At 48.2% G+C, this 26,150-nt stretch overlaps 2 protein-coding genes across 4 annotated transcripts; one reads left to right on the top strand and one right to left on the bottom strand.

Moving 5' to 3' along the window:
- Positions 1 to 983: 983 nt before the first annotated feature.
- On the bottom strand, positions 984 to 1,366 carry LOC114704600 (PCNA-associated factor-like). Its single transcript, XM_037204397.1, has one exon. The coding sequence runs from the start codon at positions 1,364 to 1,366 to the stop codon at positions 1,028 to 1,030; it is 339 nt and encodes a 112-aa protein (XP_037060292.1). The 3' UTR covers positions 984 to 1,027.
- A 3,247-nt stretch (positions 1,367 to 4,613) lies between these two features.
- Positions 4,614 to 24,971, top strand: Rmdn3 (regulator of microtubule dynamics 3). 3 transcript variants are annotated; one of them, XM_028885970.2, is made up of 13 exons: positions 4,614 to 4,722; positions 5,042 to 5,235; positions 7,421 to 7,613; positions 8,369 to 8,512; positions 16,321 to 16,606; positions 17,709 to 17,811; positions 18,905 to 18,965; positions 21,362 to 21,437; positions 21,578 to 21,655; positions 22,293 to 22,391; positions 22,844 to 22,897; positions 23,424 to 23,504; positions 24,232 to 24,971. In XM_028885970.2, exons 2-13 carry the CDS (start codon positions 5,049 to 5,051, stop codon positions 24,283 to 24,285), a joined length of 1,416 nt encoding a protein of 471 aa, XP_028741803.1. In that variant the 5' UTR covers positions 4,614 to 4,722; positions 5,042 to 5,048; the 3' UTR covers positions 24,286 to 24,971. The 3 variants fall into 3 exon arrangements, with proteins under 3 accessions (XP_028741803.1, XP_028741802.1, XP_037061007.1); XM_028885969.2 differs by having other exon boundaries at positions 5,042 to 5,247; XM_037205112.1 differs by lacking the exon at positions 23,424 to 23,504 and having other exon boundaries at positions 5,042 to 5,247.
- Positions 24,972 to 26,150: the final 1,179 nt, after the last annotated feature.

Raw genomic sequence — 26,150 nt, 5'->3', positions numbered from 1 at the left:
TAATCCCTGAACAGGGGAGGCAGAAGCAGGTGGAGCTCTGTGAATTTGAGGACATCCTGGCCTGCATAGTGGGTTCCAGGTCAACCAAAGTTATGTAGTGAGACACTGTGTACTGGCTGGTTTTATGTCAACTAGACACAAACTAGAATCATTAGAGATGAGGGAGCCTCTCTGATGAGAAAATGTCTCCATAAAATCCAACTGTAGCTGGGCCGAGGGGGTGCATGACTTTAATCCCAGCACTCAGGAGGCAGAGTCAGGCAGATCCCTGTGAGTTCAAGGACAGCCTGGTCTACAGAGTGAGATCTACAGGCACCAAAACTACGTGGAGAAACCCTGTCTCGGAAAAACAAAACAAAACAAAACATCCAACTGTAAGGAAATTTTTTTTCTTTTTTGTTTTCTTTCTTTCTTTCTTTTTAATTAATACTAATTTTTTAATGTGAAAACAACTAAGCCGACTTTTTAAAGCAAAAAAGCCATAACAATACAGCACTATTTCAATAATGAAGTGTCCATAAAATGGTATTAGTACAAAGATCTAAGCAAATCTCAAAGACTTAGATTAGTAATTAGAACATCACTCAATATTTATTTTAGCAAGAAGCTTAATAGGTAAAAGAAGCAACATATGACACTATAAATTCAAGTATGCAATTATAATTTACAAATTATAAAAATTCTCCCTTTTCATAGCCAGTTGCTTTTGAATGGTGAAATTTTTTTTAATAAGTTTTTTTTTTTAAAGATTTACTTATTTATTTTGTATACAGAAGAGGGTGCCAGATCTCATTACAGATGGTTGTGAGCCACCATGTGGTTGCTGGGAATTGAACTCAGGACCTCTGGAAGAGCAGTCAGTGCCCTTAACCTCTGAGCCATCTCTCCAGCCCTGAATGGTGAAATTTTAGCGCTGCCCCCCTTAACTGAATGCCTGCTCAACAAGCCAATTGAACAAACACGTGTACCCAAATTTACATCCCAGAATACCTAAGTAAACTGAAGGCATTATTCAGGAGAATGAGTTCTATTCATTTTCGTCATCTGTGTGATCAGGTTGCAAAGGACGTGCTTTTCTCTTTGCTGTTCCTAAGCCACTACACCCGGCTTCTTCGGGAGGAAGCTGGTTCTCTTTTTCTGAATCTTTGGGGGACAGCCTGAAGAACTCTCTGATGCCTTTTTGCCACTTCAGAGTTGGGCACACACAAACTGGGTTCCCTTCCGCATACTTATTTTCAGCTTTTCTCGACGAACACAATGCAGAATTGGTGACAAAGGTGGAGGAGCCAAGCACTTTCCTAGGGGCTCGAGAGGCCACCACTTTTCTGTAGGCTCCTGGGACGTAGTTTGTTTTGGTCCACACCATGTTCCTACAGGAAGAGACAACTCGCACCGACGCCCCAGCTGCTGATGTCTTAACTGGACAAGCTCTTCCTTCCTTCCTTCCTTCCTTCCTTCCTTCCTTCCTTCCTTTCTTCTTCCTTCCTTCCTTCCTTCTCTCTCTCTTTCTTCCTTCCTTCCTTCCTTTCTTTCTCCTCCTCCCCCTTCTCCTCCTCCTCCTCCTTTTGTTTGTTTTTTGAGACAGGGTTTCTCTGTGTGATATGCCTGGCTGTCCTGGAACTTGCTCTGTAGACCAGGTTGGCCTTGAACTCACAGAAATCTGCTTCCCTCTGCCTCTCGAGTGCTGGAATTAAAGGTGTTCGCACCATGCCTGACTCTAAAACAATTTCTTAATTAGTGATTGATGGGGGAGGGCCCAGACCATTGTGAATGGGGACATCCGTGGGCTGGTGGTCCTGGGTTCTATAAGAAAGCAGGCTGTGTTTTTTCTTTATGGTTCTTATTTGTTCTTTTGCAGAACTGCCAGCTTAAGTCGTGCTGGGATCAAGAAAAAATGGGCCTTGGCGATTCGTGTTCCTGGAGTTGTATCCATGCCAGTGGATGCCCACATGCTCCAGAAGAGAACTTAACATTGCTGCTGCTGTTGTTGCTGTAATAGCAATGGTGGCCACTGCTGTTACTGTTTCTGGGATTACCATTTCATAATTGCTTACTACAGCAAGCACAGTGGAGACCCTGGCAGCAAAAGTAGCTACCACAGTTAGTTAATCTTTCATTCTATTGGGCATGATAAATTTAATTTAATAGTTATATACATTTCAATTGGCTTTGAAAATCATAAATTTATAAAGTCAAGTTCCATTTGCTTTGGGGATACCATCTTACAAGGACTCCAATTTGCAGTAAGGCTCATTAAGGAAGGGAATGGCTCAGTTGCCTTTAGCCTACTGGCTATGGGTGGGATAAGACCTCTGTTGGTCTTTTCTGTTATCAAACACACAGATTGCAAGCCCAGTGCCACTTTGAGATCTTTGGCAGCAGTTAACTCTGCAGCTCACACAGGATTGAGCCTGTATGATAATGAGTATTCAGAGATGGGTAATGCCTGGGGGGCACTCACCAACCTAAGACAGAGCACCTGTGTGGCCTGGGCAGGCGTCTCCATGACAGGTAAGGTGATCTGCTGACGTCCCCCACAACCCAAGTCAGAAGCTCATGTTTTAGTAAAAGGGGGACCTGTAGGGTCCTGGCCCCTGTTTTGGGTAACTGTTGCCTTGCTTGCGGACCTTGACCTTGATATCCTCCCTATGCTAATTCCCTGCCCGGTTCCACCCTCCTGAATGCTAAAGGGAAGTAAGTTCCTTGTCCGTGTATTCTGAATAATGGGCGTTAACAGCTTAGATGCAAGATTGTAAAACATTGGTAGTGAACTTCTGCCCTCTGGGGTTCTCCCATTGTGCTGTAAGCCTGTATTTAAGACCTCCTCCCTCCTTCAATAAATGGCATTTGACATTAAATAAATAAAAAAAGAAAAAGAAAAAAGAAAAAAAAAACCCAGGTTTAATGGGTAAAATGCTCCCGGATGATTTTTCCACACCCCTCTCCTCCAGAGAGAAGACAGGGAAGAGAGACCGAAAAAAAACAAGTGTCTTCTCTGGAGGGCAGTTTAAATACCCTGTGGGAGTGGTCTTGAGCAGGATTTGGGGATAGAGAGATGGGGGAGGGGGATTGAGGTGGAGGTTCCATCAGAATAATCCAGACTCTTTGGGCATATGGACGGAGGGTGCGGGGTGCTGCTGAGGTGGAGCGCTTCCACCAGAACATACATGAAACCTGAAATTTACTATCTTAACCATTTGTCTTTTTGTTGTGGTTTTTATTTTGTTTTTCTTTTATTTGATTTGATTTGATTTTGAAACAAGGTCACACTATAACCCTGGCTGGCCTGAAACTCATTATCTCTGTACACCTGGCTTGCTTAAAACTCACAAAGATTAAAGGCTGTTGTATACCACCATAAAAAAGAAAGAAAGAAAGCAGGCTGAGTAGGCCATGAGAAGCAAACCTGTAAGCAGCATCCTCCACAGCCTCTGCATCAGCTCCTGCCTCCAGGTTCCTGCCCTGCTTGAGTTCCTGCCCTCACTGCTTTTGATGATGAACTGTTGTATGGAAGTGTGAGTGAAATAAACTCTTTCCTTCCCAAGTTGCTTTGTCATGGTGTTTCATCATAGCAATAGTAACCCTAGCAAAGGCACCCTGTCTCAAAAAAGTAAAAACAACAAAACACAACAACAAAAACAAAAAAATGTGTCAGATAAATGAATTTATTTTTTTCTCTATCCCGAATAGAAAAATATTACAGCCCAACTTGGGTGAAGGGTCTGCTTGCACTATAGGCAAATGTTCCATCATTGACTTACACCAGCAGCCCGATGATATGAAGGATTCATTTTTTTGTTGTTGTTTTTTTCGAGACAGGGTTTCTCTGTGTAGCTTTGCGCCTTTCCTAGATCTCACTCTGTAGACCAGGCTGCCCTTGAACTCACAAAGACCCGCCTGGCTCTGCTTCCCGAATACTGGGATTAAAGGCACAATTTTTTTTTAAAAAAAATTATTTTTATTTATGTATTTAATTTTTTGAGACAAGAGTTTTTCTGTATAGCCCTGGCTGTCTTGGAATTTGCTCTGGAGACCAGGCTGGCCTCGAACTCAGAGACCTGCCTGCCTCTGCCTACTGAGTTCTTCGATTAAAAGAGTGCGCCCGGCTTTAAAAGTTTTTTGGGCCAGGGATTCGCTATGTAGTCCCGGCTAGCTCTGAACTTGCAGTTATCCCCCGGCAGCAGCCTCCCTGGCCTGACGCTGGTTTTTGTCAGCTGGCCGAAGTCGGGTCCAAGGACGTAGGGACGGCTTGCGGAGAACCAACAACCCACCTGCTCTAATGTCATCTGGCAATGGCGCTGTTGGTTAGGGTTTAGTAAATGGTTTGAATAGAAAATCCGTAAAGGACTAAATCAGCCGGAAATAAAGACAGTGTTAGGAAGAAGTGGAGGGCGGCGTCTTCCAGGTATGGACTGCGTGAGATGTGCGGAGCACATTCTGGGCGCAGCACCGAGGGACCCGCGTCAGGGCAAACGGCATCCGCCCAGGAGACTGGCGCCCCCCAACCCCAACTCCCCGGCCTCCGCCGCCTCCCGCACAGGCGCACAACCCGACCGCAGCTGTGGCCCCGCCCCTAGAGTCCGGGTGGGAGGCGGAGCCTCCTGCGTCATCTCCATGCGCATTCTCACCGTGCTCCGAGCAGGTGGCGCGGGTTAAGGCCGTCACGATCATTGACAGCGTGAGGCCGGTGTGGCTGCTATTGCTATGGTGGCTGGCGGCCGGGTAAGGGTCTGAGTTGGTCTCCTGCGGGGCCAGAGCGGCTTCGGGGGCGCCGGGAGGCCGAGAGTGTGCAGCGGGCTGCGAGGCTGCCACGTGCAGTGCAGCGGGAGGCCAGGGGCGCGCTGGAGCAGAGCGGCTGCCCCCTGGCTGGGCGTCTGTCTGTGCCGGGGAGCTGCGGCATCGGAGGGGCCAGGCTTGGGTGAAGCTGTGGGCAGCGGGTCCTGACTCCGGGGTGGAAGACCAGGCTAATAACTCTCTCCCTCTCGGTTCGCTCCCGGTTTTGATTTGTTTTTTTCTTTTTTCTTTTTTACTCCGGCTGCAGGTGCACTATGTCTAGACTGTCGGCCCTAGGCAGCTCCCGCGCCGGGTTGGGACTGTTACTTGGTACTGCCGCCGGCCTTGGATTCCTGTGCGTCCTTTATAGCCAGCGATGGAAACGGGCCCAGCGCCATGGCCGGAGCCACAGTCTGCCCAATTCCCTGGACTATGCGCAGGCTTCAGAGAGTGGACGCCAGGGTATGAGCACAGGTTATTACTTACTGATGACCCCGGGGATCGGGCTGTCTTTGGCAGGGCAGGTGAACTGGCCCGTTGGAAGAGCTGAGTTTCACTCTTTTAGGAGAACGTATCGAAAAGGACAGCTGTCCTCTTTCCTCTGATTCCAGGAAAGCTTAGTGCAACAAGACTGTGTACCTTTCACTTTTAGTTCTGGTCACACTCATGACTGTGTACTAAGGCATTTGCGTAGTGTTGGGTGAGGGGTGTGATAGAGGAAGAGTCTGAAAGAAAAAGGAATAATCTTGTAGGAATTAAACGCTCTGATAGCTTGACTAGCAAATTATGTATTCAAATGTGAAGGGCATTTGGAGAGTAATCAATCCAAGTTTTAAAAATCCTTTTCATGAAGGAAAATTCAGAGGGATTGTGTAACTTTCCCAAGGTTGTTACAGAGTAAGTGGTAAAGCTGGACCTGGTCATCTGGTTCAGTGTTCTTTCCACAACATGGGCCGAGAGCACACTCATGCAACCGGAGCCCAGTGGCCGAAAGCCAGCAGTAACAGGTGAAATGTGTTCCATTTCATAAAAACCCTTCAGGTTAACTCATTGAGCAAAGCATTTAGGGCTTGGATCTCTCCCTCTTATTTGGACAATAGAAGCTTGCTTAGATCTTCTCATTTCATGGTGACTGAAAATGTTTTCTCGGATGACCAGTGTAGTCAGATATCCTTTTACTCTGTGCTAACTGGAAATGTTAGTTCTGCAAGAGTGTTCCCAGACTTATCACCCTAGATTGCAGCTGTCAGCATTTGATAACATGGTGGCAACGTGGCATGGCCAGTGTCCCGTCTTTCTGCCCTTCCCTTGTCCTTTGCTCGTTTATAATTTTTTTAGTCGGGGTCTGTTCTCCCCTGAGGTTGGGAGAAAGCAGACACATTCTAGGTATAGTCCTGAGCACTGCTGGCCTAGGTTGCTCCTAGATTTCCTTTAACAAGGGGTGTATGTGTGTCTGCTCCGTGGGCCCTCCTTGAGTTCTCCCCTTGTGCATATTCCAATCCAGCTGCTTTAAATGGCTACCAAGTTCTGAAATTTCATTGAGCTCAGTTCAGGGTGAGCAGGTTGAGCTTGGCAATAATCTTTTTCTCATGGAGTTTGGCCAGTGTTTTTCCATGGACCTTTTCTTTGTGACTGCCCATTTTTCTTTTGCTCCTCTCTGATGATACTCATGGCCTGAAGAGAGGCAGTTTATTATTCGTTGTGAGATCAGGATTTGAACAAACCCAATTTTTGTTTTACTGTGTAATTAGTATTGACTGCCTGGTATTTGGCACTATAAAGCCAGAGACAATTTTTTTCTTTTTGTAGTTTTGAGACAGGGCTTCACATAGCTCAGGCTCGTGTCAAACACTCTGTCGCTGAGGCTGGTCTTGAACTCCTGATCCTCTTGTCTCTACCTCTGAAGTGCAGCCACTCCTGCCAAAGGTCCTTCTTTGATAACAGAACAGCTGTCCTGCCTTCTAAGTACCACACCCTTGCCGGCATTTTACATTAGCTGCTGTGTTCTAAAGGTTCTTTGAGCAGATAGCCTCTCTTTAGAGATCAGGGACTTAAAGGCCGTGTGTGTGTGTGTGTGTGTGTGTGTGTGTGTGTGTGTGTGTGTGTATGTGTATGCATGCATGCATGCACACCGATGTGTCGCGGGGTGGGCACGCCGAGGTGCAGGTCATAGGACTACTTGCAGGAGTGATTCCCTTCCTCACCATGGGGGACTGGGGCACTGATCTTAGGTCATCAGCTTGAGCAGCAAGTGCTCTTATCTGTGAGTCATCTTGTTGGTCCAGATATCTATGTTTTCTTTCTGGATATCGACTTGGAACTTGTACTATGACTTAGCTGTGGAATGTGCGTTCTCAGAGGCTCAATTTCTTCTCTGTAAATTGAACTCCAGGAGAAGCAAGTGACCCAGGATAGAGTTGCATGCCTTTAAACTCAGAGCTTGGGAGGCAGAGGCAGGTAGATCTCTGCCTGGAACATAGCGAGTTCCAGGACAGCGGGGGCTACATAGACCATGTCTAAAAACAGAACAAGAGAAGCAAATGCTCTAGAATCCTAGGTTTGAGGGTTTATTTATTTATTTTTATTGTCCCCCTCCCCCCTCACTGTATCCCATGGGTGACTCTGTCTTCTGTTCCCCTTGCTTCAGGAATGCAGTTGCGGGCCATCCCAGGGGAAGCTGGCGATGCCGCGGTACTGCCCAGCCTCCCACAGGAAGGACAGGAGAAGGTGCTGGACCGCCTGGACTTTGTGCTGACCAGTCTGGTGGCGCTGCGGCGGGAGGTAGAGGAGCTTCGGAGCAGCCTGCAAGGGCTGGCCGGGGAGATTGTTGGGGAGGTCCGGTGAGTGACCTGGTCTCTCTTGCTTTCTTTGCCCAATCCCTCAACTTGTCCTGGCTCCTACAGCTTTTTCAGCTGGAGTGTGTTCTGCCTTTTCTGGTCTCTCTAAGGAACAATGTTGCACGAATCCTAAATGGTCTTATAATAAAAACCTGGAGCCAGATATCAGGGTGAAAGCTGAAAGATCAGAGAAGCAGAGCAAGTCACAGCTGCCACCTCTTACCTCACCAACTCCTCAGCCTGACAGAGCCTCTCCAAGAGTTCCTGTCTCCTCCTGCCTTATATTCCTTTCTCTGCCCAGCCATATCGCTTCCTGTTTCAACCTTCCTAGTGCCGGGATTAAAGGTGTGTGTGCCCAGGTGCTGGAATTAAAGATGTGTACCACCACTGCCTGACCTCTGTGGCTAACTCTGTGGCTGGCTCTGTCCTCTGATCTTCAGGCAAACTTTAGTTCTTAGATTACAAATATATCAGCACAGAACAAGCCCATTTTATAGTTGCTAACCCAGTGTGGAAGAAGCTGTGGATCTGGTTCCTTCCTTTCCCCAAGAGCCTTGCTGCCCTTGTGCCCTTTGGCTCCTGCGGCAGCCTCGCCCTCTTTGTTCCTCCAGATTTAGTCCGCCAAACAGCCGCCCTGCTCTCCTGAGAGCACAGACCCAGAATTTTCTCCTTCCTTGGTCCTTGACTGAGGGAGGAGTGAGGGAAAGACAGGCTGTGTGGGTCCTAACGTGCCCTCTGGGATATGCCCCGCTTTCCAGATCTCACCTAGAAGAGAACCAGAGAGTGGCCCGGCGGCGCCGCTTCCCTTTCGCCAGGGAGCGGAGCGACTCCACAGGCTCGAGCTCCGTCTACTTCACCGCCTCCTCGGGGGCCGTGCTCACAGATGCCGAGAGCGAAGGAGGGTGAGTGTTGGCTCCTGGAGGCTGTGAGTGCAGCTGCATCGTCCTCGTCAAAATACCAGTTATCCAAATCCAAACCAAGGTGCCCTAAGTCATTTTTGAATAAAAGTCGGGGTATGACTGAGTGGAGACAACTTCCCGGTTGATGCCATCCAGACAGATAGATAGCAATGTTAGCAGTTGTTATTTCACTGAGTTGACTTCTTTTATATTATTTTGAAAAATACAGTTTATTGTATGTATATATTTTTCCTCTATGCATATAAGTGCATTGCTTGTACACCCGAGGCTTGCAGAGGTCAGAAGAGGGCACTAGATTCTTCTAGAACCAGAGTTACAAATGGTTGTAAGCAGCCATGTATGTCCTGGGAACCGAACTTGGGTCCTCTGCAAGATTAGCAAGTGCTCTTACTTGCTTGCTGAACAATCTCCCCAGCCTAGGGCTTCTTTCTTTTTCCATCATTTTTCTGGGCATTCTTGTGTGTTATCGCAAGGGCTTGCTGAGCATTATTTTATAACTTCATTCTTTCCTTGAGTGGCTGAGCAGGGTGTGCCCAGTCTGGGAGTCTGTCATGTACGCCCCTCCCCAGGCCCCACTCTCCTCCGGCGGAGTCTGGTCCATGCTCTCTTGCATCCGTACAGTGGGGAGGTGACTCTTGAGCGCTCAGCAGATTTACCATGAGGCGAGACCGCAGCGGGCAGGACAGTCTCTTTCAAGCTTGGTCGAGGGAAGGACTTTTTCATTTTAAGCCACAGCTCCGCTCTGAAACTTCGGTCCGAGGACAGTCTGACGCTGTGGGTGGCGGCATTTACCCCATGTGCCGCTGGTGCCGGTCACCCAGCTGGTCTTCAGACTTAGAGGCTGATTTTTCTCCTGGGTGGCCTCTGTTGACCTTTGTACCTCCTCAGGGAATAGACTGGGTCAGAGAACAGCCAAACTTCTGTCAGGTCAGAGTGGCTGAGCTAACTAGAACATGCCCATGGCAGCTAGAAGTTAAAAATCAGCCATTCAGGATACTCCGGAGCAGATTCGTCCTTTAGCAGGCACACCTTGTAACACCAGGTGCCACTTATTTACTTCCTCTGATGTTGTCTAAGCACCTGAGTGGTGTTCTCTCACTTAATCCTCATGATAATCCCGTGACCCAGGTTCGGTTTCTCAGATGGAGAACTTGAGCTTACTAGGTTTGACACTGAGACCGGGGTTCTACAAAGTGCCAAGGGCAGACTTGGTGTGTCTCCTGCTAATCCCTTGTCCTGACGATCTGGTTTATCTGCAGCCGTGTTGGAGTCCATGACCTGAGGAGTGATTGGTCTTCAGGGCACATAGGGCTACCATTAGCACATATGTGGCCTGTAGCCCTTGGGAGTTCTTCCCATTGACTGAGATGCCACAGCTCACTGCCCAGGAAGGGCCCGAGGTGCAGCAGTGGTTCCTCTTTCTTCAGTGTTGTTTGTGTGGAGGCTGTCATTTTCTCCTGCTTCTTCCTAGTCTTCTTTTCTCGCTGGGTGGGAATTGACCCCAGGACCTCTGTGTGCCAAGCACGTGCTCTGCCATGGGGTTGCATGCCTGGTCCCTCATTTGGTTTTCCTACAAAAATTAAGAATAAAATTACTGTCCTTTTTCATGTTCCTGCCATTGGTCTTTAATGGCAGGTTTGGGTTTTGGTTTTTCAAGACAGGGTTTCCCTGTGTAACTCTGGCTGTCCTGGAACTTGCTCAGTAGACCAGGCTGGCCTCGAACTCACAGAGATCCACCTGCCTCTGCCTCCCAAGTGCTGGGATTAAAGGCGTGTGCCACCACCGCCCGGCAGAACTAGTTTTTTCAGTGTCCCCAACAGTGTTCTGTCAGGAGATGCTTCCTTAGACTATGTTAGAGGCAGGAACAGAGATAACCTACATTTAGGTTGCATCTAAAGAACTGACTGCGATTGAGGAGCCCCTCTGTGAAACCTGACGAACTAGGTCACTTGAATGGGAGACGATGGTGGAGTGTTTTCACGTGTATGGTCTCTGTATATGTGTGTCTGGAGGCTAGAGAGGACTAAGGATGTTCTGTTATGAGTCTTCACTTTACCCTCCAGACAGGTCTCCCACTGACCTGGGGCTAGGCTAGTGGCTGGTTAGCCTGGCGAGCTTCCTGTCTGCTCCCGTAGCACTGGCACACTGCGCTTACAGATGCACAAATATCATCTGGCTCCTGGGGATTTGAACTGAGGTCCTCATGACTGTGCAGCAAGCCCTCTTGTCAGTTGAGCCTTCCTCAGCTCTGTGGAGCCTCTTTTGAGGGATTGGTATTGTTTATGGTATGCATTTGTGGCTGTGTAAATGTATATGCTCCACATGTATGCAAGAGCCTGCGTAGATCAGAAAGGGGCACTGGATCCACTGGACTGGAGTTAGCTGCTGTGTGGGTGCTGGGAACCGAACCAAGATCAGCAAGAGCAGGTAAGAGTTCTTAACTGCTGAGCCGTCTCTCCAGCTGCGAGAGCTTCATTTTTTAAAAAGATTTCATGTGTATGAATGTTTTGTTTGTGTGTATTTAGGTATTTATGTATACCGTTTGTGTGCCTGGTGCCTGAGGAGGGCATAAGACCTCCTTGACAGAGGTTAATGGATGGTTGGGAGCCATCTTATTGGTGCTGGGAACCAAGCCCAGGTTTTCTGCAAGTACTCTTAACCACTGACTGAGCCTTCTTTCTAGTTCCTGGTTGACCTTTCTAAGAGTGAAGAACAGGTCGGGCAGTGGTGGTGCACACCTTTAATCCCAGCACTCAGGAGTCAGAGGCACGTGGAGCTCTGAGTTTGAGGCCAGCCTGGTCTTCAGAGTGAGTTCCAGGGCAGCCAGAGCTACACCGTGAAACCCTGAAGAACAGGAGGAGAGATTTTCTCAAGCTGAAAGTGTAAAACTCAGACTGTTCGTAATTATTGGTTTGCTTTAATTTCTTTATTTTTATTTTTTTGAGATAGGGTTTCTTTGTGTAGCCTTGGCTGTCCCAGGACTCACAGAGATCCACCTGCCTCTGCCTCCTGAGTGTTGGCATTAAAAGCGTGTGCACCACCGCCCGGCTTGCTTTTATTGTTTTTTTTTTTTTTTTTTTGGTTTTTCGAGACAGGGTTTCTCTGCGTAGCTTTGCGCCTTTCCTGGAGCTCACTTGGTAGCCCAGGCTGGCCTCGAACTCACAGAGATCTGCCTGGCTCTGCCTCCCGAGTGCTGGGATTAAAGGCGTGCGCCACCACCGCCCGGTGCTTTTATTGTTTTTAAAGAAAAGTTTAGCATAGAAGAGAGACTGGGCGGTGACAAGAACACCAAAGCCCTATTCGCCTGATGATTTAAAGAAATCATCCAGACTGGCTCAGCCAAGTAGGGTAGTACTCTCGGCAGCTGAGCACTCAGGAGGTTGATGGTTGGAAGTTCAAAGCCAGCCTAGAGTTAGAGGAGTAAGTTTGAGCCTAGCCTAGACTACTTCCGTAAGACCCTGTGTCTTCAAAAGTGACGTAAACAAGTTCATCTCCTGGTTTTAGTGGGCCAGAGTGGGTGCCTTACTGCATGGCTGCTCACTGGAGCATCCATGGCCACAGGAGCAGGGTAGGTCAGCAGAGGGACAGATGCCTTTCTTAATTATAGCTGCACTAGGCTCAGCCCATGTCTGATCCTGTGGCATGTGAAAGCTGCTGGTGGTGCAAGACTCTGGCTTAGCTGGCTGCTATCTGGGGCAGTGGCCATGCAGAATCGTTTTTTCATCACAGTAGATGCCATATAGGTCAAGGGGAGATTCTGGGAGGAGGTCATAAACTCTGAAATGGCTTTAAGCATGTGTACCTTAGGGAGTAAAGATCCTTGAGGGATGATTCGGTAGGCTATTCCATTGAGAGCTGATTCCCCCCCCCCCATGCACACACCATCCCTGTCCCCACCAGCCCTCGGCCCATGATGACTTCACTAGACTCTCCCCATGCCTGCTTCAGACCAAGCCTGTCACATGTGCTGGCTGTTCACTGGCCTAAGACAGGCCATCTTCTGCTTCTTGCTCCATGCCTTTGCTTATTCTGTTTGTTTGTTTTGCTTTTGCAAGACAGGGTTTCTCTGTTCTGGAGCTTTGTAGGCCAGGCTGGCCTCAAACTCAGAGATCTGTCTGCCTCTGCCTCCCAAGTCCTGGGATTAAAGGCGTGTGCCACCACTGTCCAGCTGCAAGTCTTTCTAAAATTTATTTATGGGGCTGGAGATGGCTCAGTGGTTAAGAACACTGGGTGCTCTTCCAGAGGACCTGGGTTCAATTCCCAGCACCACATGGCAGCTAACAACTGTCTGTCATTCCAGGATTTGACACCCTCACACAGACAAACATACAGGCAAAAACAACAATGCACATAAAATAAAAATAAAAATAAATTTATTTATTTATTTATTTTACAAACTTTACATTTATTTAATTTCTTGTGTGTGTGCATGCACAAGTGTGTGCCACAGTTGCATGGGTAATCAGAGGACAACTTTCAGTAATTGGTTCTCTCCTTTCTTTTCTTTTCTTTTCTTTTCGGTTTTTTGAGACAGGGTTTCTCTGTGTAGCTTTGGAGCCTGTACTGGAACTCACTCTGTAGCCCAGGCTGGCCTCGAATTCACAGAGATCTGCCTGCCTCTGCCTCCCGAGTGCTGGGATTAAAGGCGTGCGCCACCACCGCCCGGCTGGTTCTCTCCTTTCATCATGTGGGTTCTGAAGCTCAAACTCAGGTCATCAGGCTTGGTAACGTGCCTTTACTTGCCAAACTGTCTCACCTATCCCGTATTCCTCCTTCCAAATAAACAAATTTGAGTTTCAGCTGTCGACCGCAGTGGCAGAAGCAGAATCATTGTGCAGGTTTGTGCGTGTATTCCCTGGGCATTGTCCCAAACATGGCTTGATAGTTTCCTCAAAACATGCCTTTAAATACAGCCTCCCAGGTGCCCCAGCCAAGCATTTGCATCTCTCTTTCCTCCTTGAGCACTGAACCTCTGTTACTTCAGGTCTTCTGTGGCTTATCTCTACTACGGAGATCCTCCTAGGCTTAGGACACAAGACTGGCCATGTGTCAGTGTCCCAGGCTCAGCTCTGTACTGGGAACTAGGAGTTCAAAAGAAATAGTCAGCAGGAATAGACGGTGGGAAACTGAATTGTTAATTTCTAATTCATCAGCCCTCTGTTCAGAACAGAGCGGGGTAGCTTAGTCTCCTGCACACTGTGGGAACTCTGTGTATCTCTTGAGTACTGATCTCAAAAGCCTTGGGGCATGGCAACCAGATGAAATCCTCTGGTAGATTTCCACAAGGGTTGGAGGTAGAAGGTAAGGAATGTTGTAAGTAGAGTAACCCTGGCACTTAGCAAATCTCTTTTCAGGCCCTAAGAAGCCATGGATTGTTGCCATGATGTGAGGCTCGGCTTGGTGTGACAGAACTTGAGGTGGAGCTGAGGTCCAAAGCTCTCCGCTGGCCTCCTGCTTCATGGGGCCCTATCAGCTCTTACTGTGGTGGCATCAAGGCCCCGTCTCACCTCTGCAGCTCCTTGGGATGTGAGTTCTGGCCTTCAAGGCCCAGGGAAAAGGCAGCAGAGCAGAGCAGTACCCCAGGAGTGCTGGACGCACAGTCTCCCTTCTCTAGCAAAGAGAACCACTAGGATTTCAAGTTCCACACCAGTTAAATTTCTTACCCATTTTACTTTGGCCCTGGCTTAATCCTCTCCTCTGGGCAGGTTATTGCCCAGGCTCTCTAGGAGTGGTTCTAGCTTGCCCTTGTGTGGTCTCTCCTTCATCAGTACTCAGATTGGTTATAACGTCTGACACTTTCCCTTGTTCTTTTCACCTCTGAGTTCGTACTGCAAACTGCTAGAAGGGAAGGATATGAGGCTGATCTTTAAATGTCACGCTGTCTGACCCCATCTGACAGGGTGGCCCTGGCTGCCCTGGAACTTGCTGTGCAGACCAGACTTGGTCTCGAACTCAGAGATCCACCTGCCTCTGCCTCCCAAGTGCTGAGATTAAGGTGTGTACCACCACTGCCCGGATATTTTTTTTAAAGACAGGATCTCTTACTGGCCACAAGGGTAGACTAGCTAGCCAATGAGTCCTAGGATTAAAGGCATGAGCCACTGCTGCTGGGCATCCTGTGGGTTCTTTAGTTGATGCTCTTGTTTTCAAATAGAACAGAAGCTGCTCTGAACAGCAGCAATCAACTGTTTAGACTGGAGCACCAACTCTGCTCACTCACTTGGTGCCTTCTGGACCTCACCCGAGTGGCTTTATAGATGACTGCGCTTTTGTCTACAGCATTCAGCCAGATGTTAGGCTGTCTCATATGGGCAGAGACCGTCGTTTGTTTTGTGTTGGCCACAGGGAGCCTGCCTCTATTCTTCCCTCCAGGGAGGAAGAAGGTTTGCTCCCAGATGAAATGTAGAGTCTTCCCTGTGCTTCTGGAGGGCTCTCTGGTGTCTGTTTCTGGCCCCTGGGAATCCTACTGTGTCCCAGGCCCATTTTGTGTCTGATTTAACTAGCAGTTAGGGAAGCACCCTCATCAGGTCAGCTGCTGGTGGACAGAAAGCCAAGACACTGGGCTCCCTCTGTAGTGTTGGCTCGTAGAAGTCACCTGGCTTATACAGCCCCAGAGACATTGTCCTGTAGGGATTGTTGGCAGCTGAGGGTGACCTCTGACACCCTTCCACATTCCCAAGCGGCTGCTACTGTCAGTGAGGTTTGGTTGACTTGGTCACAGGTACAAGTTTGAGAAAGAGATTGAGAAATGCGTGGCAGTTGCTCATGCCTCAGAGGCTGGCACCCACTCACGTAAGGTTCTGGCAGATGTCTTTGGCTGATGAAGATGATTACCAAATTTAGCTCATCAGTATGGCTCCGATCAGCTCCACCTGTGTTTCTAGGGTCATTTCCTCCCCACCTCCTCCAGTCTTCTGTTGTTTCAGTGCCGGGGATCGAACCCCGGGCCTTGTGTGCATGACAGGCAAGAAATCCAGCAACGGTGGATTTCTTTAGTTGATGCTCTTGTTTTCAAATAGAACAGCCCTAGTTCTTTCTGGTTAGATTGAAAACGTTTCGTTGTGTGTGTATGTGAATGTAGGCACGCCCACGGGCTGGATGTGAATGTAGGCACGCCCACGGGCTGGTCCTCCCGGGTCAGCAGATGTGTGCAGCCAGCACTTTTACCCACACCAGGCTGGCTTCACATGTGCTGGGTAGCCAGAGATTACCTTGAATTCCCGATCCTCTTGCCGCTGCTTCCTGAGTGCTGGGATTATAGATGTGTGTCACCATGCTCAGACTGCAGCCTGATTCTCTTTTTAAGATTTATTCATGTACTTTATGTATATGGGTGCTTTGTTGGCATGTATGTCTATTCACCAGAAGAGGGCACCAGATCCCATTACAGATGGTTGTGAGCTGCCATGTGGAGGCTGGGAACTGAACTCAGGACCTCTGGAAGAGCAGTCAGTGCTCTTAACCTCTGAGCCATCTCTCCAGCCCCATGCAGTCTAATTCTTAACCATTTCCCCCTTTTTGCTTTCTGCAGTTGGGTAACTAAACAGAGGGATCTTACGTTTGACTCTGACCAGCACACATCCCCCAGCTGACTGGACACCTCTTCCTCCTTGATCATTTCCTAGCCAATAGTTCAAACTTTCACTTGAAGACTAGTTCTGCTCTTACATAAGAAACGATCTGGCTCAATGGACAACAGTGCTGTGTAGTTACTCTTCTGTGGTTGGAGAACAAACCCTGGTTTTGAGTAAATAATCCCTTCCTAATCCTGTCATTTGATTCTCTGCCAGTTATACAACAGCCAATGCCGAGTCCGACTATGAGCGAGACTCCGACAAGGAGAGCGGGGATGGCGAAGATGACGTGAGCTGTGAGACTGTGAAGCTGGGGAGGAAGGATTCTCTGGACCTCGACACGGAGGGAGCGTCAAGTCCAGCGTCTGGAGCCTTGGAGGCGGACGGCTCCTCAGGCCCTGAGGATGTGCTGCTGCTCCTGCATCGGGCAGACGAGCTGCACCAGGGCAGTGAGCAGAGCAAGCGGGAGGGCTTCCAGCTGCTGCTCAACAAGAAGCTGGCGGTGGGTGAGACTCCGCTGCCTGTCTCCCTTCCTCCTCTGCCCTCTCCTGAATCTGACACTCCCAGGGAATGAAAAAAACAGAATGAAAAACAAAAAAACCAAGCTGGGCCAAGGTGGCACATGCCTTTAATCCCAGCACTCAGGAGGCAGAGCCAGGTGAATTTCTGTGAGTTCGAGGCCAGCCTGGTCTACAGAATGAGATCCAGGACAGGCACCAAAACTACACGGAGAAACCCTGTCTCAAAAAACCAACCAAACAACCAACCATACAAATACCCCACATGGTTTCTAACCTGACAGACCACATGGGAAGGAGATGGGGTCCTGAAACAGCACTGTCTACCCCACAGCTTCCTGCCCCTGAGAAAGGGCTCGGGTTTTTCCCTGTAGAACCCTGAGGAGCCCTACCTCTCCGAAGGGGAAAATGCAAAGGACCCGACTACGTGTGCCCCTGATTTCCACCCTGCCCCCCACCTGGTTTCTTCTGTTTTCCTTGAGGCAGAGTCTGAATGTGCCTGCCCTACTTGAAGTTTCTATTTGAAGTGACTGTGTAGGTCATTCACTGATTCCCTCGGCTCACAAACCAAATTTACTCTGTAAATTCCTCCCTGAAGTTAGAAGCCGCCCCCACCCCTTGAGGCAGGTCTCACTAAGTAGTCCTGGCTGGTCTCAAACTCCAGATCCACCTTCCTCAGCCTCCTGAGTGCTGGGATTAAAGGCACAGGCCACCGTTTCCAGCAGAATTCTCCCTTCTTATGAGCAGTTTCATATGTCAGCCAGAGACTTCTTTTGCTGTGTCTCATATCTTCTTGGAGTTGACCTTCCATCCTAGTAATAATAGAGGCTGAAATGTTCTTACTCAGTGATTGTGTAAGCTATCAACAAGAGATAATGTTTCCAGTTAACTGCGCATGGCCAGTCGTGGAGTGGGAAGGCCGTGTATGTATGTGTGTGTGTGTGTGTGTGTGTGTGAGTGTGTGTGTGTGAGAGAGATGTCGGGGATTATACCACTGTCTTAGAAAAAACACACAGTGTAGGGAGATGAGCAGGGCCCCCATTCTTCATGGAGGAGGAGACTCATTTACTCCTTTTTGGTCTGTAGTATGGAAGCCGACAAGACTTTCTGTGGCGTCTGGCCCGGGCCTACAGTGACATGTCTGAACTCACTGAGGAGGAGAGCGAGAAGAAGTCATATGCCCTAAATGGTAAATGCTGACAGGTACCTGACGGGACTGTAACCAGCTGTGTGCAGGTACAGATGGCCCATTGCTTGAGCCCCAGATGCTGTGAGGGCAGGAATAGTGGTTAGTCAGTCAGTGGGGGCAGACCGGCTTCCGTGACCTCTCTCCCTAACGTCTCTTAGAGACAGAAGCATAGGTGCTTGTTGTTTTTGATGTTTGTGTCGTGGTCATAGTGTTCTTTGCTTTGACTTCCCAACCAGAAAGAGCAGTAGGTTTTGCCTGCTGCTTAGGACTCTGGAGTCAGCAGGACAGAGATTCGAGCCTGGGTGCAGTATGTCTGTGTGCACCTAAGAGAAGCAGTGTGGGGCATCATTGCCGGCTTCTCTGTCTCTTTCCTGAATCTCTGCTTTGGAAGGTAGAATGCAACCGAGCCAGCCTGCTGCTCTTAGGACGTGGCCTTGTCAGTGATGAAGCAAGAGAACCTGGGAACTTTAAAAGCGAGAATGAACTGGGTGTGGCGGGTCACACCTGGAATCTCGGTACTTGGAGGCTGAGGCCGGAGGACTGCAGTGACTGAGGCCAGGACAGGTGCAGAGCTACACAGAGAAACCCAGTCTCGGAAGGGTTTTTGTTAACTCGGGAACCAATGGGACAGAGGAAGATCCCTCTGTTTTACTTTCTCCCACGTCGAAAAACAAAACAAAACAAAAATCAAATCCTGAACACTTAGTGATCCATGAGCCCCCTTAAGCCTGTGCATAGACCCTTCAGAGTAAGGTCTGCTGGAGACAGTTCCTGTCGGTTCCTTTCTCATGTTGAAATGCTAAACTTTACTTCAGGAACATCGAGTAGGCATAAGGAGGTGGTGGGTTGGTGCCAGGCACAGCACTGCTTGTAATCGCAGTGCTGAGGAGGTGAAGGCAGAATCTCAAGTTCGGGGCCAGTCTGAGCTACATGGGGAGCCCATGTCTCAGAACAAAGAGAAAGCAGAGATAGCTCAGCTGACGGAGCTGGAGCTGGGGAGCTGGGTGCCAAGCAAGTGGTCGTTCCTCCTGCACTGCTTCTTGTGGAAGTGTGCATGGGCGCCGTGTTAACTCTGGGTCTCCCTGTCTTCCAGGAAAAGAAGCAGCAGAGGCCGCTCTGGAGAAGGGAGATCAGAGCGCTGAAAGCCACCAGTGGTAACTATACCCTGCAGGCCAGGGGGGACCAGAGGGGACCAGAGGGGACTAGGGAGACCCTTTGCTCTACCCCGGCCAGAGGCATTGGCTTGAACTAGGGGCTGGGGGCACTAGTGTGAATCCCCACACGCCTCACCATGCCGCAGTCAGGGCAGCAGGGAAGTGTGCTTGGGGAGATGCTTTGGAGGCTAAGGCCAGAGAGAACACAGCTCTGCTCTGCTGGGGCTAGAGGATTGAGTGTCTCCCAAGAGTCACTCTGGCCACACACTTGGTTTTGAGTTCTTCAGGGAAGCTGGGACAACCTGCACTTCCTGTCCTGCAAAAGCTCTTTTCCCCAGCCGTGATCCCACTGGCTTCTTTGGTTGGTTTGCATGAGAAAAAGATGTGAGCTTATACCCAAGAACTTCATCGATCAACTTAACAGACCTTAATAGCTTCCTGGGCCGGGGCACAGTACAGTGGTAGACTGCTTGCCTGGCACACATAAGTAAGGCCTTGGTGCGATACTCAGCACCACACAAAAATAAAACCCAAGAGTCCTTCTGTGGGCTTTTGGGAGACAGGTTTTGCTAACTGGCTTGTGCGGAGGCCAATTCATGTCCTGAGCCTTGATTCCAGCCTCTGTTTTAGTTAAAAAAAAAAGAAAAAAAAGAAAAGAAAGGTTTGTTCTTCTTCCACTGTCCTTTGCTTTTCAAATCTCTACCCTCAGATTGTAAGCTGAGAGGCTGTGTTTTCCCATCTCTGGCTGAAAGTTTCCCTGCAAAGGTTCTGCTCAGAAGCCAGGTAACTGTTTCTGGGTATCGTTGCTCTCTCTGGGCTCTCGAGGATGAAAACAAGCAGTTGGTTTTTTTTTTAAGTTATTCCTAAGGAATAGCTATTTGATTGTCCACAGAAACGAGCCCAAGTGTCTGATACAAACATCCACACAAGATATTTTTAGCAAATATATGAAAAAGAAACTTGGGCATGGGAGGACATCATTGTCAACTGCTTCTAGTACGGATGTTGGGGCAGAGCACAGGTAGTTAAGGCTTTCTTCTGGTGTCTCTGTGTGTGGTGCTGGGAATTGAAGCCAGAGTCGGTGCTGTGCACTCTACCACTGAACTGAGTTGCCCACATTGCCCTGAAAAGGGTGGGGTGGTGGCTCAGGTAGATAACGGCACTTGCAGGGCAAGTCTGGGGACCTGAGCTCCATCCCCAGGATCCATGTAAAGGTGGGAGGAGAGAACTGACTCACGGTTGTCCTCTGACCTCCACACTGTGTGTCATGGAGTGTGTTTGTAAACACACAGTAAGTTTAGTATTCCTATAGTTCAGTGGTTAGGAGCACACACTGCTCTTCCTGGAGACTCCAAGTCAGGTGGCTCACAAGTGACTCTGACCCCAGCTCAGACACTCTGATACCCTCTTCTGGCCTCAGTGGACACTGAGCTCACATGCACAGTTATACAAACACATTAAAATATATGTATATCTATCTTTAAAAACGTTTGCATTCTCCTGGCTTCTCCAGTGGCACTTGTCACTAAACAAAGACCTTACATATGCTAGGCAAGTACTTTACCCTGGGCGACATTTCCCAGCGCTGTAAGACGAAGACTAGTTTGTTCCCTGGCAGGGAGTACGTGGGAGAAAGTAAAACAGATGCATCTTCCTGTGTTCCGTTTGACCATGCTGAAAACGCACATCCTCCTGCCAATGATACACTCACTACCTGTGTGTTTCCTAATCGACAGACTTCTAATACACAGTCAGGAGGTAATAAAAAGAACACACTTAGACGTCTCTTGTAGTTAGATGCTGGTTTTTCAGATAGTTTGCAGTACTGAAGTCAAACCCAGAGCCTCACACGATGGCAGATCACTAGGCTGTAATCTAACTACCAAGTTTTCACGATACCTGTGACTATACTGTATGACAAAAGGGACAGTTAAAGATCTGGGCTGAGACCTTGTCTGTTTTTGTTTTCCACAGGTTTTGTTATGGTAGCTCTTGTTAGTCTGGTACTTGCTCAGGCTGGCTTCACACTTGACACAGCCTTCTGCCTCAGCTTTCTGAGTGATGAAATTACTGAAATGTGCCATCACACCTGGCTAAATGTTCTCAAGTATAAAGGAGAGATTTACTTTGTGGGGGGATGGGGGGGTGTCCAGCAGGGAGAGAAAGGGCTTAAAAAACAAAAAATAGAACCCAGAATTACTTTGGCGAAGTATTGTAAGCCTACTTACTAAGTACTAACTGGGACCATGAAGAGTCTAAGAGGCGAGTATTAGTTACAGATGAAACATTCTCAGCCATACTTAGAGGGAAGCGTAAGTACACGTGGTGACGCACTGCACCCCCCCCTGCACTCCCAGCCCCGCCCTCGTCCCTGAGCTTGCTGCTTCCTCCCTTAGGTATGCAGTACTCTGTGGTCAGCTGGCTGAGCATGAGAGCATCTCCAGGCGTATCCAGAGTGGCTTTAGCTTCAAGGTGAGGACAGGCTTCTTTCCCTTGCCCGGGCCCACTCCAGGTTCCTTGCGCCCTTAGACTGGCTTTCCTGCGGTCTTGGTGCTTTGCTGCTCTTTTCTGAGCAACTCCGGGTTTGACGTTAGTTTGTATCTTCTCCGCAGGAACACGTGGACAAAGCCATCGCACTGCAGCCCACAGACCCCAGGAATCACTTTCTTCTTGGCAGGTGGTGCTACCAGGTGAGTGTCGTCTAAGGCCTGAGGTGTTCCCGTCACACCAGTCTCCAGAAGGTCCTCAACGTTCGTCCTAGTCTGGCTCTTATTTCCTCTGAGTCGTTCATGCTTTGGTAGATGACTCTGTCGTATGTAGCCCAGGCTGGCCTCGGACTAATCTTTGTCTCAGCCTCCTGCGTGCTGGGCCTACAGGTGTAGGACACCATGTTTAGACCCCGCTTTGATGCAGAACGTTCTGTATTTACCGTTCCCAAAGGAACTTTGTGACAGCTGGTGACTGCATTGGAGTCACACTTGATAGGCACTCCGCTAAAATGCCATGTCTCAGCCCAAGAAACCTAAAGAATTCTGTGCTGTGTATGTGTGGGTGCGCATACACCATGGGAGTGTGTGGTCAGAGGACAACCTGAGGAACTGGGTCTCTTCTTTGGTCATGTGAGTACTGCAGACTTGGCAGCCAGTGACTTTACATTGCTGAACCATCCTGGTGGCCTGAAATTTTGGCGATGGGATTTCACGTAGCCCCAGACTGCCTCTGTACTGATTCTCCTCCATCTAGTGTTGGGATTACAGGCACACGATACCATGTTTGGCCCAACAAATGTCTTAAAAACCTATTCACACCTTCATTTTTTGGTGGCAGGTCTCTCACTTGAGCTGGTTGGAAAAAAAAACGGCTACAGCCTTGTTCGAAAGCCCTCTTAGCGCCACTGTGCAGGATGCGCTCCAGAGCTTCCTAAAGGTATCAAGAAGGGAATGGTGGGTGGAAGCCACAGTGGCTTGTTCCTGGGACCCTTAGCTGGTGAAGCTGTATTTCCTAGTTGGGGATAATTTTGTATTGACCTATTTTGAGAGAAAATCAGAAGTACTTGGAGTTTATAAAAATATTAATTCCCAGACACACTAAATCAATCTTGTGATTATTTTATAGAGCTTTCTTTTTTTTTTAAAAGATTAATTAATTTTGTATACAGTGTGCCTGTGTGTCAGAAGAGGGCACCAGATCTCACTATTGATGGTTGTGAGTCACCATGTGATTGCTGGGAATTGAACTCAGGACCTCTGGAAGAGCAGCCAGTGGTCTTAAACCTCTGAGCCATCTCTCCAGCCCTTTATAGAGCTTTCTAGTACCTAAACTTCAGATCCACTTGAATTTATGAACCTCTTAATAAAGTGAGTTTCTTTTTTCTCCAGGCTGAAGAGTTACAGCCAGGATTTTCAAAAGCCGGACGGGTATATATTTCTAAGGTAAATTCACCTTCAACATAGATGGAAATGCTTATGTTGTATTTCTGGGATCTTTTGATGGTAGGGATTAAACAGTCTATGCTCTGCCATACTGTTTTTTGAGAGCTATATTGATCAGATGTTCTCGTAAGATTCTTAATAGTTCAAGCTGACCTTTAACTCATGGCAATCCTCCTGCCTCTGAATGTTGAGGTTGTTAGTTGTGAGCCACTATTCCTCCCACCATGGTTTTTCAAGATAGGGTTTCTCTATGTAATAGCCCAGTCTATCTAGAACTCACTCTGTAGACCAGGCTGGCCTCGAACTCATAGAGATCCGTCTGCCTCTGCCTCCTGAGTGCTGGGATTAAAGGCATGCGCCACCACTGTCCTGCCTTTCCCCCATTTTTTTTGAGACAAGGTCTTGAGATGTAGAACACCTGCCTATACTTGCTGGGATTAAAGGTGTGCACTGTCATCCTCAGCTTCTGGGCTCACATATACATGGGTCTTTCTTTCTGATCTCTTCTTTTCAATTTTCTTCTCAGTGCTATAGAGAATTAGGAAAAAACTCTGAAGCTAGAAAGTGGATGAAGCTGGCGCAGGAGCTGCCAGATGTCACTCATGAGGTAAAATAGTATTGCTTTAAAAACAGCATTTCAAATGTAGCTTTTAGGCTGGCCTGCATCTGACCATCGTGTCTGAGTCTCCCAAGTACCAAGATCAGGTATAGCAGCAGTATACCACAGCTTAGCTTGACGATACTTTGTGTGTGGATGGTATGTGTATGTCTTGACTCATGGTCAGGACAACCCTCAGGTATCAGTCCTCGTCTTCCACTTTGTTGAGATAGGGTCTCTGTAATCCATCACCGGGCATCTTCAGCTAGCGGTCCAGAGAGCTTCAGGGGATTGATTCTCCATCTTCTTTTCTCATCGCCCTTAAGAACCCTGGCTACGTCAGCTGTGTTACTGTGCTTGGCTTTGATGTGTTCTGGGTCTACAGTCACATCCTAATACTAAAATGGCAAATGCTTTACGTATTGCTCACCTCCCCACCACGTTCCAGTAAAATTTTTAAAAGAGCCTTTAAATACTGATTTCTGCCACAGAGTCACCTTTCCCAGGAAAGAAAGTTTACCATGTTATGTGGAGTCTCCTGCATGCTATGCGATCTGTCTCCTCCTTGACTTGAGGTGTGTAAGGAAGAGACAGATCGCACAGACTCTGAGCTATCACAGGGAAAGGTTGGAGGAAGACGGGTAACAGCTCAATATAGTAGCAAACGCCCGTCAGGGTCTAGTGATTGGGGGAAAGCTTAATTCTGATTCTGTCCTCCATTTGTTTTGTCTCCTAGGATTCAGCTTTCCAAAAAGACCTAGAAGAATTGGAAGTAACTTTAGAAAAATAATCACATTCCAGTGACTTGGGGGCTACTACTTAAACAGAGAAAAGAAAATCAAGTTGCCTTTTCCCCCCTGTGACACCACTGAGTTCAGGAAACCAAGCAAGACTGGTTTAGGGGATGTCTTGATCCCTGAGGTCTGACTGCTACTACTATCATCCCTCAACTTTCTATGTTATCAGTTAATTTATTATAATCTCTTAATCTAAAATTGGGGATGAACTTGCTGCTTAGGTTTCTGCTTTCTAACTCTTAAGTGAATTCCTGAGAAATCAAGACTGTATAGCCAGAGTTAAGTGTGGAGACAGCCCAGAAGGCCCAGAGCTGAGAGGATGGAGTAGCAGAACTTTCAACTGCAGTGAGACAGAACACCGAAGAGCCACGGCAACCAAGTGTAGGACTTGTAACCTTCTTTGCTGATATTCCTATTTATTGTCCTGAAGTCATTCCCTGCCTATGAAGACGGGAGGAACCGCCAGCATGGCCCAGCCACTGCCCTCCAGCACCCATCATGTAGACTCCACCTGTATTCTTGGGGTGAGGGCTGGACCACGTGACTTCCAGGGTTCTGGCAGCTTCTGGGATGGCAGCACTGGCCAAGGGTTTATAAATATATTTTGGAAGTGACCTGAAGAGGTGCCTGGAATATTTTTTGGTACAAATTTGAAATAAACTGAATTTGATTAGAAGGATATGTTGTCTGTTTCCATTATTTGACAACTTCAGAGTATTTTTCCTTCCACAAAGGAGACTGAAGACAAGAAGCATGTGCATCAAACACTTGGGCTTTTTATCTTTTATCTTTTCGGCAAAAAAATTTTAGACTTATTTATGTGTGAGCGTATGTCCTGTGTGTGTTTACCTGAGGAGGCCAGAAGAGGGAATCGGGTCTGGAGGTCGAGTTACAAGCTTTCTGAGTCATGTGATGTGGGTGCTGGGAATTAGACTCAAGTTCTCTGGAAGAGCACTAAGTGCTCTTAACCCCTGAACTATCTCTTCAGCAGCAAGAAATAGTCTTTTCTATCAAATACTATTGAAACTTGGGTTTAGGACAAAATTCTTATTTCACCACTCTGTAAGTTTCTCATACAAATGTTTTAATCCCCCCGCCCAGGAAAAACGTTTGTTTACACAGAGGTCCCCCACTGCATTCCAGAAATGATGGCCTAGAGCAGAGACCCCTTTCCTCTTCCTTGTAGACTTGGCTGCCCTGGAACTCGGATCCACCTGCCTCCTGAGAGTAAAGGCATGTTGAACCATACCCAGCCCCCCACCATAAACATTAGCAGCAGCAGCTGTAGAGACAGCTCAGTGGTTATAGACACTTGCTGCTTACAGAGGACCCAGGCCCAGTTCTCAGCACCCACATGGTGACTCAAAACCATCTGTAACTCCAGGATGACTTATCTCCATGGGCACCAGGCAGGCATACATGTAGTACATATACACATACAGGAAAAACACATTAAAGAAAAATTATGTGAAGGTGCTAGACTGCTCTGGAGCTGAAGTGAAAACTACCTGCTCTGGGTGCTGGGAACTCAGTCTTCTGACAGGCAAGCAGCGTTTTCCCCTGCTGAGCCATGTCCCTGGAGCTGGCAGTGCCTTAACTACCTGGATAAACTAGGTCTAGCCTTGGTCACTGCTGTGATCCTCTGTCCTGAGATGAAGCAGTGCCCTCGAAACTCAGGTCAGAGGCTTGGGCTGGTTTTCCTATCTCTAATGCCCCCCCCCCCCCAATACCAGCCAGAACCTTGAGCCTGTTTTCCCTGCCTTCCTGGACCTCCTTACTGTCTCTCTCATCTCCATGCCTGACTTAAAAAACATGACAACTTCTCTAGCTCTTTACCTCTCGGAAGCTGCTAGCATTT

The sequence above is a fragment of the Peromyscus leucopus genome, chromosome 4 (genome assembly GCF_004664715.2).
Source record: "Peromyscus leucopus breed LL Stock chromosome 4, UCI_PerLeu_2.1, whole genome shotgun sequence".
Classification (NCBI taxonomy): Eukaryota; Metazoa; Chordata; class Mammalia; order Rodentia; family Cricetidae; genus Peromyscus; species Peromyscus leucopus.
This window is presented reverse-complemented; position numbering and strand designations above follow the sequence as displayed.